General features: G+C 50.2%; 1 protein-coding gene across 2 annotated transcripts; it reads left to right on the forward strand.

Moving 5' to 3' along the window:
- The first annotated feature begins 348 nt into the window (after window positions 1–348).
- On the forward strand, window positions 349–15,283 carry GATA5 (GATA binding protein 5). Of its 2 annotated transcripts, none has more exons than XM_074553668.1 (8): window positions 349–647; window positions 1,694–1,732; window positions 2,322–2,897; window positions 5,044–5,210; window positions 10,587–10,712; window positions 11,578–11,665; window positions 12,120–12,244; window positions 14,039–15,283. In XM_074553668.1, exons 3-8 carry the CDS (start codon window positions 2,378–2,380, stop codon window positions 14,183–14,185), a joined length of 1,173 nt encoding a protein of 390 aa, XP_074409769.1. In that variant the 5' UTR covers window positions 349–647; window positions 1,694–1,732; window positions 2,322–2,377; the 3' UTR covers window positions 14,186–15,283. The 2 variants fall into 2 exon arrangements, with proteins under 2 accessions (XP_074409769.1, XP_074409770.1); XM_074553669.1 differs by having other exon boundaries at window positions 349–592.
- Window positions 15,284–17,401: the final 2,118 nt, after the last annotated feature.

Raw genomic sequence — 17,401 nt, forward strand, 5'->3', positions numbered from 1 at the left:
GCTTTTTCACATTTAAATTTTTTTATTTTTCTGACTTTTTAAATTTTTTTTTCTCTGCTTATTTTCCTCCTTTTTAAAATTCTGTTTTGTTTGTTTCTTTGTTTGTTTGGGGGAGAATTAGTTGTTTTGGTTTTGTTTTCTCCTTTTGCTCTGCGCGCACAGGGGACACAGGGATACCCTGCGAGCCGCAAGCGGCCGCTTTCGCCAGCAAATAAATACATCTCCAGCCAAGTTGCGTTGCATTATTCCGAGGGAAATAGCTGGCATTCCTGCACCAGTTTATTTTGGAGCTGAAATTTCCCACCCTTCCCGCAGCGCTGCTCCCTGCGGAGGCGAGCGGGGCTGGACGGGCTCCCCCGGGCGCCGGGACCGCACGGGCGGGCAGCGCCGGCCGCGTTACCGGAGCGCTCCCGGGGCCCAGCGGGGCCCGCTCCGCTCGGTGAAGGCCCGATGGTGACAAAATTCTGTCTGCCCGGGGATGGAGCGAGCGGCGGAAGAGATTCGCCGAAGGTTTTCCCCCGTTTCTCTGGGGAGGAGATAAAGGCACGGCGACTTTATGCAAAAGCGCGATAATTCCGGGGAGCAAATGCCGGTAACGATGGAATTATTTCCTCGCTCTGAGAGTTAAATCGGCTGAATGACCCGGGGTAAGCGGGCTGCTGGGACTAAGAGCTCCTTCCCCTCTGAAGTCCCTTCCCGGCTTGCACCGACGGGGAACAACTGGGAGAGGTTTTGGTTTTATTGTCACCAGAGCGAGCCTGCCGGGGGGTTGCAGGGAGGAGAACCCTTCTCTCGCCTGCTTTCCCTGGGGAATAGCGGAGCCCCGGGAAGCGGGGCAGCCCCGACGGGACGGTGAGGGGTCGGAGCTGCGCTCCGAACTGCCGGAACGGGCGGGCTGCGGGCATCGCCGCATCCTCGGCGGGCCCCATGGCCGCTGGAGAAAGCCAGGGCGGGCCAGGGGCAGGCTGAGCCGCCCCTTCCCCGTAAGGACGGGGTTTATGTGGAAACAGAACCGCAGCGCTCGCTCGGAGCAGAAAACACCCGCTCTCAGTATATCCCCGCCGGGAAGGTTTCGGTGCGTTCCCCAGCATCTCCCGGCGGCCCGGGGCGGGGGGCCATCACCTCCAGATGGGGTGTGGGAGCGAACCCCAAAACACAGCGGGGTTCGCAGAGCAGGGAGCCACCCCCAGCCCTGCCCGGGGGCGGGCGGACACCTCCAGCCCCGCCGGCGGGCCCGGGGCGGTGCGGGCGCTCCGGGGGCCGCGTCTGCTCCCGCTCCGCCCGGCCCCGCGCCAGGGGGAGGCTGCGGGCGCGTCCCCCCCGCGGCAGCGGAGCCGCCGGAACTTATCCGGGACTTATCCCGTCCCCCCCTGCCGGGAGGCGCCCAATCCCGGCCGGACCGGGGCTGCCCCGCCGGCCGTCACGTGGGGCCGCCCGCACCGGGGCCGCCGTAAAGAGCCCGAGCCGGAGCCGCCGCCGCCACTTCCCCGCCGGGCGCAGCCAGGGACGCACCCACGGGACACGGGGAGGCGACAGGGGGGACAGCGGGGGAGGGCGGCCCCTCTCTTCCAGAGGGTCCTGCTGGTTTAATTGTTTTTTGTCCTGCCTCCTGCCTCCCCCGTGAACTCCATTGTATTTTTTTTTAATTATTACTTTTATTTTGCTGGGATTTCCCTGGATGGTCTGAGCACAGCTCCATGCCCCCACGGCCATGCCCGGCTCCGCTCCACATGTGAGTACCTGTGCGGGCGGGATGCTCTGGCGGGGTTCGGCGGCTGCAGCCCTCCGTCCGCACGGAGAGGCCTGCCCGAGGGTTACTGCGCTTTTTAACGGGAAAGAGACAGCGCTGGTGGCTGGGGGACAATGGGGATGCTCCGGATCCTGGATCTCTGCCCACATCGGTCGGGACCCCGCTCCCGCAGGGAACCCCGGGGGCCGCAGCCGGCACGGCCCGGAGCTGCCCTCCAGGCCCTGGTTTGGGAACAAAAAAAAAAAAAAAAAAAAAAAAAAAAAAGACGGGAAGGGAAATACTATTGGGAAAAAAAAATTTAATTGTTGGAGTGTTTTTCCGGCCCGTTGGAGGTGACCAGGCGGGCGGCGGGGAGGGTGAAGGTGCCGAAGGGATCGCTGCCCATTCCAAGGAGGTTATTCCTCCCCGTGCCTCAGAGGAAAGTTTAAAGGAAAACAAAACAAAAGGGGGAAAAAATACCAAATTTTAGCCCCTGCTTGATACGGGGAAGAGGCGTTTTGGGCGGGAGAAAGACCGGCGGGTGCCCGGTGTGTGCGGGCTCTCAGCGTGCTGCTCTCCGTTCTCCCCGCAGGTTCCTCTGAGTGAGCCCCGCGGGCCCTGAGCTGCCGCCGCCGCCGAGGACGGAACATGTATCAGGGTCTGGCCCTCACCCCCAACCATGGCCAGTCGGCTTATTCCCACGACTCCAGCAACTTCCTCCACTCGTCGGCCGGCTCGCCCGTCTACGTGCCCACCACGCGGGTGCCCTCCGTGCTGCAGACGCTGCCCTACCTGCAAGGCTGCGAGCCGCACCAGAGCCACCTGGGCAACGCCCCGGGCTGGGGGCAGAGCGGCGGCGAGCCCGCGGCGTTCAACGCGGGCAGCCCGCACCCGCCCTCGGGCTTCTCGTACTCGCACAGCCCCCCGGGCAGCAGCCCCTCGGGCCGCGACGGCGCCTACCAGGGGCCCCTGCTGCTGGGCGGCGGGGGCCGGGAGCAGTACGGCAACGCCTTGGTGCGCTCCGTTAACGGGTCCTACTCCAGCCCCTACCCCGCCTACGTGACCCCCGAGATACCGCCTTCCTGGACGGCCGGACACTTTGAGAGCAGCGTGCTGCACAGCCTGCAGACCAGGCAGGCGGCCTTGCCCGGCCGCAGGTCCACTTTTGGTAGGTCACCGCAGTCCTTCAGCGACGTCTTGGGGTGCTGGGTGGGAGCCATCCCCAATCCCCATCCCATACTCCATCCCCGTCCCATACCTCATCCTAATCCCATACCCCATACTCCATCCCAATCCTATACCCCATCCCACTCCTATACCCCATCCCACTCCCATACCCTATCCCGATCCCATACCCCATCCCGATTCTCCGTCCCATCCCCTCTCCGTGTCGGTGGCCCGGCCCCGGGATGAGCTGTCCCGCTGGCATCCCCGACGGGAGAGCAGAGGAGAGGATGATTTTATCCAGGGATGGGGAGATGGTCGGGCAATGGGATATGTGCGGCTGACCCCGGGCAGAGGTGGGATAAAGGAGGGGGCAAAGAGCGCGTTTCAAAGCAGAGCAATTCCCCGCAGGACAGAGGAGCAGAGGCCGTTCAAGCCTTTCCCTCCCCACCCCACCAGCACCCCCGCGATATCTCCTTCCCACAATATCGACTTTGTGCCTGTGCTTCAATACTTACCCTTGTGTTTAAATTAGCGGGGCAGATTTATAGCTCCCTCCCTTTTAAGTAATTTATTGTAGTAAATTAGTTTATATTTGAACAGACTCTCGGTCTCCTCATTTGCCTTCGCCCAAACAGGTCCGCAGCTGCATTGCTCTGCGGCCTTTGGGGAGACACCGAAAGGCGCTCAGGCGTTGAACAATAAACTTCAATTCCTTTGCACCCACGCCGAGAGTCCCCTTAAACCAAGCTCTGAGCAAATAAAGTTTCGGGCTTGATTTAACAGGACTCTCCGTGCGCGGGTTTATAACCCCGGGGCACTCCACCATCCTCCTCCGGCTGTGGTTTGCAAAGTCCTTTAAAAGCCACTTCAAGATCTCAGCCGCGTTATCATCTTTACTGCGGTGAACCGAATTATCTTATCTTCACCCCAAGAACAAAGTTAGAGCAGGAATCAGCCCCCTCCCCACCGAGCTCCCTCCCCGGCTCGGCTTTTCCTGCTGGGCTGCGCTCGCTTTCCAGGGTTTCCCTTTGTGAAAATCCTTTGCATTGTGCGGGGAAAGATCGTCCTGCCGAGGGAGGTGATGCCTCAGAAATCTTTTCTGCACTTTGAATTCGGTGCTTTCGGATCCAGGATAGCGGCTGCCGTCCTCTCTGCCGTTTATTTTTGCTCTTGGATTGTGTAAACTCTCTCAAGTAGCCTAAACTATTATTATCCTTTTTTTCCCTCTTTTTTTTTCCTCTTTTTTTTTTTTTTTTTAATTCAGTGAATTACGGCAATATTTTTTTACCTTTTCTCTTAACGTGTTTTTTCTATTTTCCTTTTCCCTCCTTTTAAAGTTTTGCTCTTTTCCTTTTTCTTTCCGTTACATCATTATTAATCTGATCGAAGATTTTTTAAAAATAATTTAAAATATATTTTTCCTCTAAAGAAAAGAACAAGAAGAATAAATTCTTTTTAAAAAGAGGGGGGAAAAGCGGTCGGAACAAAAAGACCGACTCTCGAGTGAGGGGTGTCCCGATTTCTCTCCGTGCTGCCCGTTTGCCGCTGAGCCGTGCTCGGGGCAGGGATGGACCGCGGACGGTGATCTGCCGCTCCTTCCCTGGACTTTTTTTTCTCGAAAAACTGAGGGAAAGCCTCTCTAGCAGGAATTGGGGCCGCGGGCGGCCGGTGATGCTCTCTGGGGAGCCCGGGATGGTGCCAGCCCCGCATTTCTCTGCGGGCAGCTCAGAGCCTTACCCGGCCGGACCGTCCCCCCGGCCAGAGGCTGGGTGTGTTTCCTCATGGAAATCAGGAAAATCGCCCCATTTTTCCCCGTCTCCCATTTATTTTTGCACCCCGGGGTAACACCGCACTGTCCCGCATTGCAATCCCCATCCCAGGGAGATCCCAGCCATGTTCAGCCCTTTGGCGTCTTTCGTGGAAGGAATGGGGGAATAGGCGGACTTTGAACAAAATATTAAAAGTTTAAGGTATGGAGGAAATATAGGATTTGGGTCACAATTTTAGAATGGAGGTAACCCCCTCCGGAGTGGGATTTCCCTTGGTATTGGGGCACAGAGGATTGGAGGATTTTCCCGCCGGGTCCCCGGGGACACCCCGTGCTCTGGGGGTGCCCCTGCCCCTCTCACGGCTGCTGTTCGTTCCAGAGTACCTGGAGGAGTTCCCCGGGGACGGCCGCGAATGCGTCAACTGCGGAGCCATGTCCACCCCGCTCTGGAGGAAGGACGGCACCGGGCACTACCTGTGCAACGCCTGCGGGCTCTACCACAAAATGAACGGCATCAACCGGCCGCTCAAGCCGCAGAAGAGGCTGGTAAGAGAGGGAGACCCCAGGGGGATTCCCTGCTCCACCCGGGGCTGGCTGGAGGGCAGGGGCTGGGGGTTGTTGGGGTCTCTGTATTTGTGTTAGGCTCTGTTTGACTCCCCTGTCCTGGCACAGATTAAATGCCAGGACACCCATGTTGCAGCACAGAACCGGCTGGGGTCAGAAGGAATGGGGTGAAGCCAGAGGGATTTCTGCCCTGGCATGAGTGGTGGGCAGAGGAGACAGGGCTGAAGGGACTGGAGGGGTCCCAGGGCAGCACCAGAGCAGGAACAATCACTCTGTGGTTGGGACCCTGCAGGCTTCCCCTAGCTCTGCTCCTGCAGTGGATATTTTGCTTTATAATTCTATTATTATTATTATTATTATTATTATTATTATTATTATTATTGTTGTTGTTGTTGTTGTTGTTGTTGTTGTTGTTGTTGTTACTGTTACTATTACTATTATTATATTATTTTGTTATTGTTATTATTATTTGCTAGTTCTCCATGCAGGCAGACACGGTCTAGGCAGAGCAGTTGAAAAGGAGGCAGGACTGGTCCTGAGCTGGCCAAGTGGGTTTGTGGCTGCTCACAATGGGAGCAGGATCCCTTGCTCCCCGCTGCCTTCACCCTCCTGCCTAAGGGGAAAATTTGGGGTTTGGCAGTTTCCACTTTCCCTGCTGGTTAAAGCATTAATTCCCTCTGTCACTGTAATATTGGGCTTCCTCCAATTGGGATCCCATGGTGAGAGAGGAAAGGCACATCCTTTTTTTATTTTTTTTCTGGAGTCGCTTTGGGATGTTTAAATTTGGTGGTAACAGTTTTGGTTTTAGAGCTTGTCATCAGACGCCATCATTACAAACAGGATGTTTGCTGGAACTGGTCTGGGGAACAGCTGGGAGCTCCTTGGGCTTTCACTAGGGGTGTATTCCTGCAGTTACTTTTTGGTATTGTGAAACAAATTATTAGCAATAACCCAAAAGTAGCAAGTTTCTGTGTAAGAAAATCAGTCAGGAATAAAGAAAAAGTTGAGATTGAGCAAGATGTTTCATTCTGATTCCGACCCTCGGAAACGTAGCTCTGGATTTGCAAAACTAAATGAGTAGTAGCTCTGTGGAAAATACCCCTGTTTTGTTAATCACATTAAAATCAAGGCATTTTTGTGTAATATTCAGCATTATCCAACAGGATTTGCCTGTCCCTCCAAAATCTTTCTGTCTCCTTAAATGTGGTGACATTAAATCTGAACCCCAGTCGCTCTGTGCCGCAATCTCAGTTACGCCGCTGATTTCTTCTGGGCAAACACGACCCGTGCATACAGAGAGGTGCAAACCAGTTCAAATCCAGCTCTGCATTTCAGACTGGCATTCAAATGTGTCACTGGATGAATTTCTAGGTTTCTAGGGGATTTTTGAGCAGCTTTTCCCTGAGGGAATTGGAGACATCTCACTGCTATTCCTTATTTTATTTCGGCGCATGGGAAGAGATGCAGCCGTGCATTGCCTCATCTATAGCACCCATCAGGCATTTTTTTAACCAACATTTCAACAAAGTTTTCTCATGGAAAATGCTTGTTTGCAGAATTAAGACCATTTCCCAGTGATGAGCAAATATAGTTGGGAATTACCAAAATACTTCCAAACTTTTTTATTATTTTGGCAATATATACAACACTGATGAAGCTTAAATGAAAGAGCTGATTTTTGTCCAGGGGAAGTATTTTGCTAGGGTTGAAATACTTGAGGGGAATTTGGTTTATAGATTAGAGAAGGGGATGCAATTTTGACTTTCCATTCTGACATTTTGAAACCTTGGGTTTTCCCGAGGATGTGAAATGTCCTGTTGCAACAAGTTCTGCCTTGTTGGAAAAAGAGGGATCTACTGGTGATGGGCAAGAGGGTTCCAGCTCTGGGAGCAGAGCAGTGACTGTAGGAACAGTAAAATCCATTTTCTCAGTGCAGTGAAATACAGACACAGGAAAAGAAAAAGGTTGCTTTCATCCTTTACGTTATGACCTTTGTTCTGTGAGTAGACACTGCTCTGGGAGTTATCCTGACTTCTGCTTTCACAAAGCAAAGTCCCCCAGAAGAGGACACAACACAGCCCAGATAACACTGGGAGAATGATGTCCTGCAGCTCAGCCTGCTCCTGCATGGGAGGGAGAGAGCAGCAGTCCTGTAGTTTCCACTTCATTTTTTGTTTCCTTTTTTTTTTTTTTTTTTGAGATAGAGGCAACATCCACAGCAGGGACAGCCACTCTGCTCCAGCCTGTGTCTGGATTTAAAAGGCTGGGGCTCTCAGCAGAAAGGGTTTGTGTTGGAGGAGGATGGAGGCAGCACTTTATTTTGGGCAGCTTCTTTTCTAGCCAAAGTTCCTTGACGTGTTTCACAAGATGATATCTTGGACCTAGTCTGAAAATCCAGATCACCTTTGAAACCAGGAGCAGCTGCAATTCCCCTGTTAGGGAAATTGTGGATCATGGGGGGCAGATGCAGCTCAGCAGCCTCTGTCCTGTGCTCAGCAGCCTCACACCACCCAGAGCTGAAGGGCTAACCTGGAGCTGAATTCTTCCAGCTTGGCTCAGGGAATACTTTTTCCACCTCAGCCCAGGAGGAATTTTTTCAGCCTGTCCTTTTTTATGGTTTGGAATGCACAGTGGGCTTGGTGACACCTTGGGGAAGGTGGGGATGGGATGTATCACAGCCCTGGGGCAGTCCTAGAGCCATCTCATGGTGTTTGCCTTGGTTTTCTTCTGCCCCTCAGTTCTTCCTGCTCCCTCATGCCCCAAGGTGCAGGCTTGCCCAGAGGTGTAGGAACAAAGGCAAATCTCAGAGGATGCTGCTGCCTTTGCCTCTGAGCCTCTGAGTTCCTCACTTTCAGGAGCTGAGCCCGGATATCTCAGAACACTTTGCTTGACTTCTTTCCTGCAAACCACAGGTTCCCTTGAATCTTTTGGAAATCTGGGCATAGAAGCACTGATTAACTCAGAGGGTTCAGTGCCTTTTTTTCCCCTGTGAAACCCAGTGGTTTCTTTTCCACGTTTGAAAAGGAGATGAAGCAAAGTTCCTGACAGCTTGGTCTCTCTCAGAAGGACCCTCCCTGCTGGCTTTGAATTTTTTTGGGCTCTCCAAGCAGCTCTCACAGGCAGTTAATTCAATAGGCACCAACTCACCATTCCTTGAGCTTATCAGCAGCACTTGGCTGTCAAGCCAGGTCTGTGAAGAGTTTTTGTTTGAGTGTATGGTGCATTTGTATAAATAAACACTGAGCACAATGTTGAAGTCAACAACTTCCTAACAAGGTCAGAATGGTACAAAGGCAGTGGGGTGGGGGCAGACAGAAATGCATTTTCTTTCAAGAGAATTGCTGGGAAACCAGCAATAATGTATTGTACCCTGTCCTTCAGTGAGCAATGGTAGCCTTGACTGTCTCTTGCGAAGCTGCCAGGTTGTGATGAGGGGCAGGTTCTCATGGGGTTTCTGAGGTTTCAATTGCAATATTGGTGGTGTAGGATGGTTTCTCCTCTCCCTGGCTTGGTGAGGAGCCAGCTTGCAGGGTGACGTTCAGGGTGGATAGAAGGCATTGTCACTGTCCCTGCCGGAAGGCCATGAGCAGGTTGTGAGCAGTGCTGGCAGGGTGGGCAGAGCTCTGGCGAGGCTGGCATTGCCCTTGGGCCACCAGAGCCACAGCTCCCATTGTCACCTCATCTGCAAGCAGCTGACAAAACATTCTGTGAAACAGAGAGAGGGAGGGACCTGTGGTGGCCCAGAAAATTTGAGACTTTCCAAAGGGCTTTGCACTGGTCTTTCCCCATCTGCAGGCAAGGACACATTACAGCAGGCAGTTATCCAGGGCTGAGTGGCTCCAAATTCCCCTCCGTGCCCACAGCAGGGTTGGACTTTGGAATCCTTGCATCCTTCGGGTGCTCAGCATCTCCTCTGCTCCCATGGGAGACGAGGTCTCTGCTGCTTGCCGGGAAGAGCAGCACAGCCCTGGCAGCTGAAAGCCTCCACAGGGCACTGTGTGGCTGCCCCAGGATCTTGCTGTGACACCATGTCAGGGACAAAGATTGCTGTCTCATCCTCTGTGCCAGGCTTGTCAGCTCGCACTTTGGGATATTTTTTTTTTCTCTGGTTATTTCTTGCAAGCCGAAGAACTCTCAAAGTGGTGCCATTATTTGCAAATAGTTGCTGAGACCTCTTTGCTGAGCAACGAGTGAATCAAACCTAGGGCATGTCACTTGTGCCTCTTGGAATTCAAGCCTGATCTCTATTCGACTGCTAACTTTGTAAAAACATTTCATTTTTAATCCTCCCCTTCCCACCTCATTCGTTATATTGCTCAGTCAGGATATCAGGCAATAATGGAAAAATAAACAAACAGGGAGTCCTTTATTGCCTCCATCACCTTTTGTCTGCCTTTGAGCAGATTCAAAACTATTTTTCTGGTGGCTGGAAAAATGTATTTAGACACTTGAATGTGGAGAGGCTGAGATATTACTTATGCCAGAGGTATCTTACACTTAGTGAGGATTTTTATTAAAATAGTTTCAATACCTGGTGTTAAGACTCTGCAATGAAATGCCTATTGAGCTGACAAGTCTGTATAAAGGGAGATGTGAATTTTCCATTGGCTTTGGAGGGAAGTTGTCAGAAATTAGTTTGCTGCTTCTGCCAGAATATTTTCCTTCTCCATTTGGAATTATTAATGTTTAAGAGCCAGAAATCACTGCACTCACAAAATATGTTGTTAATTAACATCTGCAGGGTGTTTCTGCAGCCTGTGAGAGAACAGATTATCTGTGAGATTCGGATAATAACCTCCCTGGTCTCATCATGGACCAGTTCAGTTTGGTTCTGCTCAGTTCAGCCAACTGGTTCCAGTTGTCATAATCCAGAGATTAATTGGGATGTTTCTAACTTTAGTGGTAGTTCTGAGTGCAGGAAAACAGAAGAGTTCACTTAAAGCCTGAGTTTTCTTCATGCATTTAAAGCCTAGCTGGCATTTTGCTTCTCTTTCTCCCTCTGAGGGGATGTCCTGGAGGGAATTTCTCCATGCTCTGAGTCCTGATCGCTTCCAGCAAATTTGTTGGAAGTCTGTGAAATGAGTTGCAAGGATATTTTCTAGGTTTATCAATCACAAAAAAAAAAAAAAAACCACAACTTCTAAACAAAAACAAATTTAAAAAACCCAAACCAAACAAACACTTGCAAATCAGAGTGATCTCATTTGGATGTAATTTCTTTGATCTGAATTTGGCTCTTGCGCGTTGCGCATTTTCCGGGAATATGGTGTGCTTGGAGATTTCATCTTGATATGAAGGGAAACTTCCCAGTTCATCACTCCTTGTGTGCACTCACGTGTTGGTTTGCTTGTTTTGAAGTCCTCCTCGAGACGTGCTGGCCTTTGTTGCACTAACTGCCACACCACCAACACCACGCTGTGGAGGAGGAACGCCGAGGGCGAGCCCGTCTGCAACGCCTGCGGCTTGTACATGAAGCTCCACGGGGTGAGGAGCCTGTCCCCCCCTGGGAGGGACCCTCTGGGGTGTGGGATCACTGCCCTGCAGGGCTGGGGTCAGCTCCGGAAGGACCAGCCTCTAGACTGGGCCCAGCAGAGCCGTGCCACAGTCCCATCTCCTTGGACAGTTTAAAGCGCAGTCGGCGCAGGTTCTCCAGGGTGCTGGAATGCTCTCAGCTTGCCCAGAGATGTGGATGCTCCATCCCTGGAAGTGTGCAAGGCCTGGAGTAGTGGAAGGTATCCCTGCCTGTGGCAGAGGAACTGGAACTACATGATCTTTAAGATCCCTTCCAACCCAAATCATCCTAGGATTCCATGAAATGAAAGCTTACCAGGCTCCTGTAGCTGGAGGCTGAAGCTCCCCAAACCCAGGCTGAGATAAGGACCATATTACTTTTCCATGTCCTAGTTAAGAATGTGTGAAGGAGGCTGAGGAGCCCACATGGAGGCTGGCTGATAACATTTACCCACAGAGGATAGGAGCTATTGGTGAATGTCACCAGCCCAAGAGGAGGCTCCATCCCTCCATAAAGCCTGGAGCCCCTTTACCCCATTCCCTGTAGGCCCTCACTCTGTCAGTGTAATTTAATAAGGCCCCATCGCAAAGGTCACTAATAAATCAGGAAAAGAAAAATAGGAAATAAAGGAAAAAACAAAATTTGTGGGAAAGCCTTAGCTGTTAGCCTTATATATCTTCCAGCCAAGGCCTGATGCAGAGAAAAATAGCTTTTAGTGAAGGACAAGGACTTTAGGTGCTTTGCATGAGCTACAGCACAGAAATAGGAAAGCAACACGTGTGGGAAGGAGCTGAATAAAATACAATATTAATGATTCCAAACTTTATGAATGTCAAGGTACCGCGACCTCTGGCCATGAAAAAGGAAAGCATCCAGACGAGGAAAAGGAAGCCTAAAAACATTACCAAAGGCAAAGCCTCAACAGGTACAGTGCTGTTATAATCCATCCTGGGGTGTTGGAGCTCAGTTCTCTTCATAATCATGGTAATTAGAAAATAATGAGAATTTTTCCTTGGTGATTGCTTTAGATCTGAGGCCTGTATTTCTGCGCAGACCTCGTGTGATAGGAAGATGCTCGGAGGGAAATCTCAGTGCTGTTGTATTCTTGTGAGGTTCCTCTGGAGTCCAGTGAGCAGTGCTCATGTTTGAGCAGATTTGGGCTAAATTGAGTAATGGGGACAAAACCACTGCCAGATTGTGAAAGGGTTGCTCCTCCTCCATCAGCCTCAGCTTAATACGAAGTGTTTTCTGACACAGATGTGTTAGAAAGAAAACAGTAGAGTCGTGCTCTGAGATGTCATGGTCGCTGTTCAAATATAATTTTTTAAAGCAGATTTGCACCTACATTGCTTCACTGCCCTCTTCCAAATGTCTTCCAGGATCCACAACTTCAGCCACAAACTCCCCTTCTTCCATCACCACCTCAGACAGCACGGTCACTTTAAAGTCAGAGCCCAGCACAACCTCACAGTACCCTGGACAAACCATCGTGTCGGTGTCCCAGGTAAGGGACAGGGCCACAGCCATCTCTGGGGATGGGAAACCCACACGCTCCCATGGCCTTGATGAGGTGAAGCAATTAATTCTTTGCACTGTGGCCACCAGCCTGGTGGTGCTTTCCAGGCTGAGGAAAGAAGGGAGCATGAGCTCCCAAGACGTTGTGGATGAGAAAGGTCTCCAGCCTGTTGGCTTCCCATGGGATCTTTCTTGCTGCAGTGGAGAACTGGGGTGTCCAAGCTCTGCTGTGCCTTCAGTGCAGAGCTGAGGTTGATTCCCACCTCCCACCATGAAAGCACAACACTGCTGAGCTCATGAGATCAGCCCAGGGTGGAATCCCCTGTAGCTGGGCATGGGTTACCTGCGCCTTTTAACACTGAGGTGCTCAGTGATCACAGAGTTGTGATGCTGTCAGAGGCCACACTCCTGTCCCAAGCTTTTCTTAGGGGCTGGTTGCTATTTCACCTTGATATAGGAAGAAAAAGGCTCTAAATCCACCAACACATCAAAATTTTGTGGCCGAGCACGATCTTTATGCTGAGTCTAATCTCTCCCTGAGCTGGACATGTGTATATGGAGAGGAAGCTCAGCCCCAGCACCCAAGGTCCTGGTGCAGCACTGGTTACACTACATAGGGTGGGGTTTTCATTTGAAACCAAGAAATCTGGTTTGTGCTGTGCTCTGAAAAAATACGCACACACCTAAAGATCTCCAAACTGGACATATTTAATCAATGAATAAATGCAGATAGGCCCTGGGGTGCCTCCTCTTTGCCTGGTCATTTTACTTGCAGGGACCGTCCTGCCTAGCTCTGGACTGCTCTGAAGGGAATTTCAACATCAGGGATAACCCACCTGTCACCACATCTCTCTTCACAGAGAAAAGCAAGGCACAATCCTTCCCAAGAATATTTCTATGTTTCACATTCTCTGAACCTCAGAGAAAGAAAACACTATTCTCATCATTTGCTGTGCTTGTGTTGTGCCAAAGTAGAATGCAATATGGAGATTGTTTACCCAGAGTGATGGGGTTTTGTTTCCTTGGCCTGTCAGGGCCAAGTGTGTGTGTGTGTGTGTGTGTGTGTGTGTTTGTGTCGGGACTGTTGGGTGACAGTCACAAAATTCTGTCCAGTTGTGTACAGTTGGGTGCTTGGCAGATTCAATTTAGATGTAACATGACATAGTGTAATACATTATAGAAGAACAGAATAGAATATAGAATAATATGATACAATATGATACGATATGATGCTATTTAATAGAATAATAGAATAATAGAATAATAGAATAATAGAATAATAGAATAATAGAATAATAGAATAGAATGTAGAAGAATAGAATGGAATAGAAGAGAATGGAATATAGAATAATAGAATAGAATATAGAATATAATGTAATATAACATAATATTATATTGTGTTATATTGTTATATTATATTATAATAATAAACATAAAACATAAATATATAATAATAAATAATGATTACAATAATAAACATAAAAACATAATTATATAATAATATAATATAATACATTATATTGTTATATTGTATTACAGAATATAATAGAATATAAAATAATAAAATATCATATAGAATAATAGAATATAATATAATGTAAAATATAATAAAATATTCAACTTTCTGATAAAAGTCAGATACATCATTCTCTCCCCTCGTCGAGGCTGCCTGTGCCCACCATACCCACCCTGTTCCCAGCCCATCCCAGCGCTCCCTGTGCCCCATGAACCCAGCCCAGAGGCCGATGCCATCCCTGCTAACCCCTCTCTTCCCTCGGGGCAGGCACAGAGCCAGTCGGACGAGGCGCTGCCCGGCGAGTTCAAGTTCGAGCCCGAGGATTACAGCTTCTCTGGGGGCAGCATGGCCCCGCAGCCCGGGCTGAGTGTGCCCCTCCGGCAGGACTCCTGGTGTGCCCTGGCGCTGGCCTAGGAGCCACCAGCACCCACAGAGAGCCTCGGGACCAACCTTTGTGGCTGTGTGACGGGCAGGAGAAGAGCTGCCCCGGCGCCCTGCATTGAGGAGCATCCAGCACAGCCACAGGACAGGTTTCTCTTGGAGGATGCCCTTGGGAAACGCCAGCTGGATGGGGCTGGGATGGCCCCACTGTGGCACCAGGTCCCCAAAAACTCATCCTTCCCCGAGGCTGGAGCCTCCGTTTTCCTGGGGAAGGCCTTACTCCTCTGAGATGAAACCAGCAAATAAATGCATCCCACAATCTGTTTATTCGCAGTGATTTCTCCCTCCTATGACTCCACTGTGTGCAATTTATTCCACTTCCCAATAAAAGACTGTAATAACATGGCACCAAATAACTTAATTTTATTAAAATGTAAGCTACGTGGCCTGCCTTATGTTTTATTGGCCACAACAGGAAGAAAAGAGAGTGAGAAAAAACAAAGAATGGTTGTTTTAAACATTTACTGTTTTATATTAAAAACAATCATCTCTATAGAGTGTTAGCTTCTGAAGCGTTTCGCGTATCAACACTGAGCTGATGAGTCATACATGAAATAAACACGCTGCTCTTCCCTTTCCAGCTCCAAACAAAGAGGTTTTTATTATTATTTTAGGCAAAGGACATGACAAAAATGGTCAAAACCTCCCAATAATAAAAGAATACTAAATGCTGGGTTTTTCTTTTGTATTTCCTGATTGGTTTTGATGTTGCCAAGTGAGAGCATTAGAAAACCAGAAGTTAGTCGTCCAAAACTTTAAAAAAAAGGCTTGAGGGACTGAAAAATAAGGGGTTTGTTGGAGGTGTAATTGTTTGAATCCAGTTTTGGGGATGTTTTGAGTGGAAGATTTCCAGCTTTCAGCCATGCAGACCAAATTGCTTTTTAATCATTTTAATGAAGGCCAGGTAAAAAACAATTTCTTGACGCTGAACTGTAGCAAAAAATCTTCAGTGATGCAAAACCCACACCACACTTCCAAAAGCTGGCAACAGCATGTTTCTGCAGCATCTCAGAAGTGGGAAATGGGGTCCTCTAAGTCCCAAGGAACCTGGGGATGAGGAATAGACCCTACTGAAGGGGAGAGCTGGGTGGGAAATGAGGGGGGAGCAAGGTCATGAAGTTACTTATGGCCTACTTTATTTGTTATTTCTAAATAAAATCCCCAGCCTCACTGTACAGCTATTTATGGCCAGGAAACTGTCAAGTAATAGTTCCTTTATATAGAAGTTGACCTGTCCAGGGCTTCCTGGAGCAACTCTTCCTCTTGTCAGAAGAGATGGATCGCTTGATTTTTATTATAAACAACAGGCTAAGGAGGATCAGGGAGAGTGAATCTGACATCAGGTCACAACTCAGCTGGGATGGAGGACGATGCTTTCCACCATGCAACCCTTGCTGGAGGAGAGGAGATGCTCCAGGCCCTGGGGAGCACTGGTGCCCTGCAGGGGCTGCTCTGTGCAGGCATGGTCAGGGTTCAAGCCACCCTTTTATAGATGAAAACTTGTGATGGTGCTCACAGGGGTTCTTGGATGAGGGAAGAGAAGAGGATCTGACTCCATGTTTCAGAAGGCTTGATTTATTATTTCATGATATATATTATATTAGAACTATACTAAAAGAATAGAAGAAAGGATTTCATCAGAAGGCTAGCTAAGAATAGAATAGCAAAGAATGATAACAAAGGCTTGTGGCTCAGCTCTCTGTCTGAGCCAGCTGGGCTGTGATTTGCCATTAATTACAAACATCCAACATGGGCCAATCGAAGATCCACCCAATGCACTCCACAGCAGCGGATAATCAATGCCCACATCTTGTTCCTGAGGCCCCTCAGGAAGAAAAATCCTAAGGAAAGGATTTTCCATAAAAGATGTCTGCGACAAAAACTGTCTTTGGAGGAGTATTTCTTGTGCCCCCAGAGCCGCATTAGCAGCCTGCATGATGCCAAGCTCCAGTGCCAGGGCAAAGGCTGCCATGGAATGGCCTCCCTCCAGTGCCAGGCCCAGCAGTGGCACACCATGTTTGCAGGGCCAGGCTCTGACCGTGGATCCACATCTCCACCGTTTGTTTTTCCACTCTTTTTCCAGCCAACATCCGCAGCAGAGCCAGGCACAGCCAGGCAGCAGATAAGCCAGCAGCACGGGCTACACCATCCCAAATCCAGCCCTGAGTGTGCCTCTGGGAGCCAGGGAAGAGGGTGATGTGGCTCGAGGGAAGAGGCAGCAGAGCCCTGGTAATGGCAGAGCTCCCAGGCACCTCCCCAAACCCCAAACTTTGCAGGCAGGAATAAAAAAAGGCAGCACAAGTCGTGGCAGGATGATTTCTATGGGTGATGGCAGGGGGTCCTCGCTTTTTCATCTGTGTGACCCTGAGGAGGAGAGTTATTTTAAAGGCAAACAAGGAGACCCAAACAATGCCAAGATGTTGACACCAGTGGCTCCAGAGGTTTTATTTATTGCCTGTTGGTAAGCGTCAGGATGCGCCGGGGGCTGGTGACAGACGAAACGAGGCAGAGGGACAAGAAGTGGAACAACTGGGACATGTGTAATTTTTCCTTCCTGCTCACTCCCTGCCCTCACTGGTGACATCACCCACAATGTCGGTTTTTCATTTCTTGATGGCGTTTTCCAATTTTTCCCTCCCCTTCCCAGGGCAGGAGCCCCTCCTGCAGTCTGTTGTCTCTTGGTCTCCTCATAGCAGAGGCAGTGCGTCTGCCCAGCCCTGTGGGGCAGAGGAAATTTCTTCCCTCCAGGTCTTTGCACCCACAGAAAAACCAGCACCCCTGTGCAGGTCCCAGGCTTGCAGACCCACATCCAGGGGATCCATGCAATATTTGGCCATTCTTTCCCCAGATGTCACTTTGAAATCCTTCCCTGGGGGATCCACGTCCCTTTGTACCCCGCATTGCATGGCAAAGAGGAGCATTTGCCCCAGCAGATGTGAACAAAAACCATGGGAAAGTTTGGGTCTTCCCAGCTCAGGGTGCATCCTCAATCCTGCTCCCACAGCCTGTTGGTGGCACAGCCCGGCTCAGCCCACACAGTTTGTCACAGGAATGTTTGGGGTGGCAGGGTTGGAGGAGATCAGACAGAAAACCGAGATCAGGGAGAACCAGACCCTGCAGCTGACCAGGGGCTGCCCCACCCCTCCTAGCTCCAGCCTTGGATCCAGCCCACTTTCTGTGCCAACAGCA

This window comes from Zonotrichia albicollis, chromosome 17 (genome assembly GCF_047830755.1).
Source record: "Zonotrichia albicollis isolate bZonAlb1 chromosome 17, bZonAlb1.hap1, whole genome shotgun sequence".
NCBI classification, from domain to species: domain Eukaryota; kingdom Metazoa; phylum Chordata; class Aves; order Passeriformes; family Passerellidae; genus Zonotrichia; species Zonotrichia albicollis.

What these genes read in the sequence shown, in the direction of transcription:
- GATA5 (XM_074553668.1), top strand. Translation starts at nt 2,378, where the DNA reads ATGTATCAGGGTCTGGCCCTCACCCCCAACCATGGCCAGTCGGCTTAT. An exon ending in TGTACATGAAGCTCCACGGG is followed by an intron (nt 10,713 to 11,577) that starts GTGAGGAGCCTG and finishes ATGAATGTCAAG; the next exon opens with GTACCGCGACCTCTGGCCAT. An exon ending in CAAAGGCAAAGCCTCAACAG is followed by an intron (nt 11,666 to 12,119) that starts GTACAGTGCTGT and finishes AATGTCTTCCAG; the next exon opens with GATCCACAACTTCAGCCACA.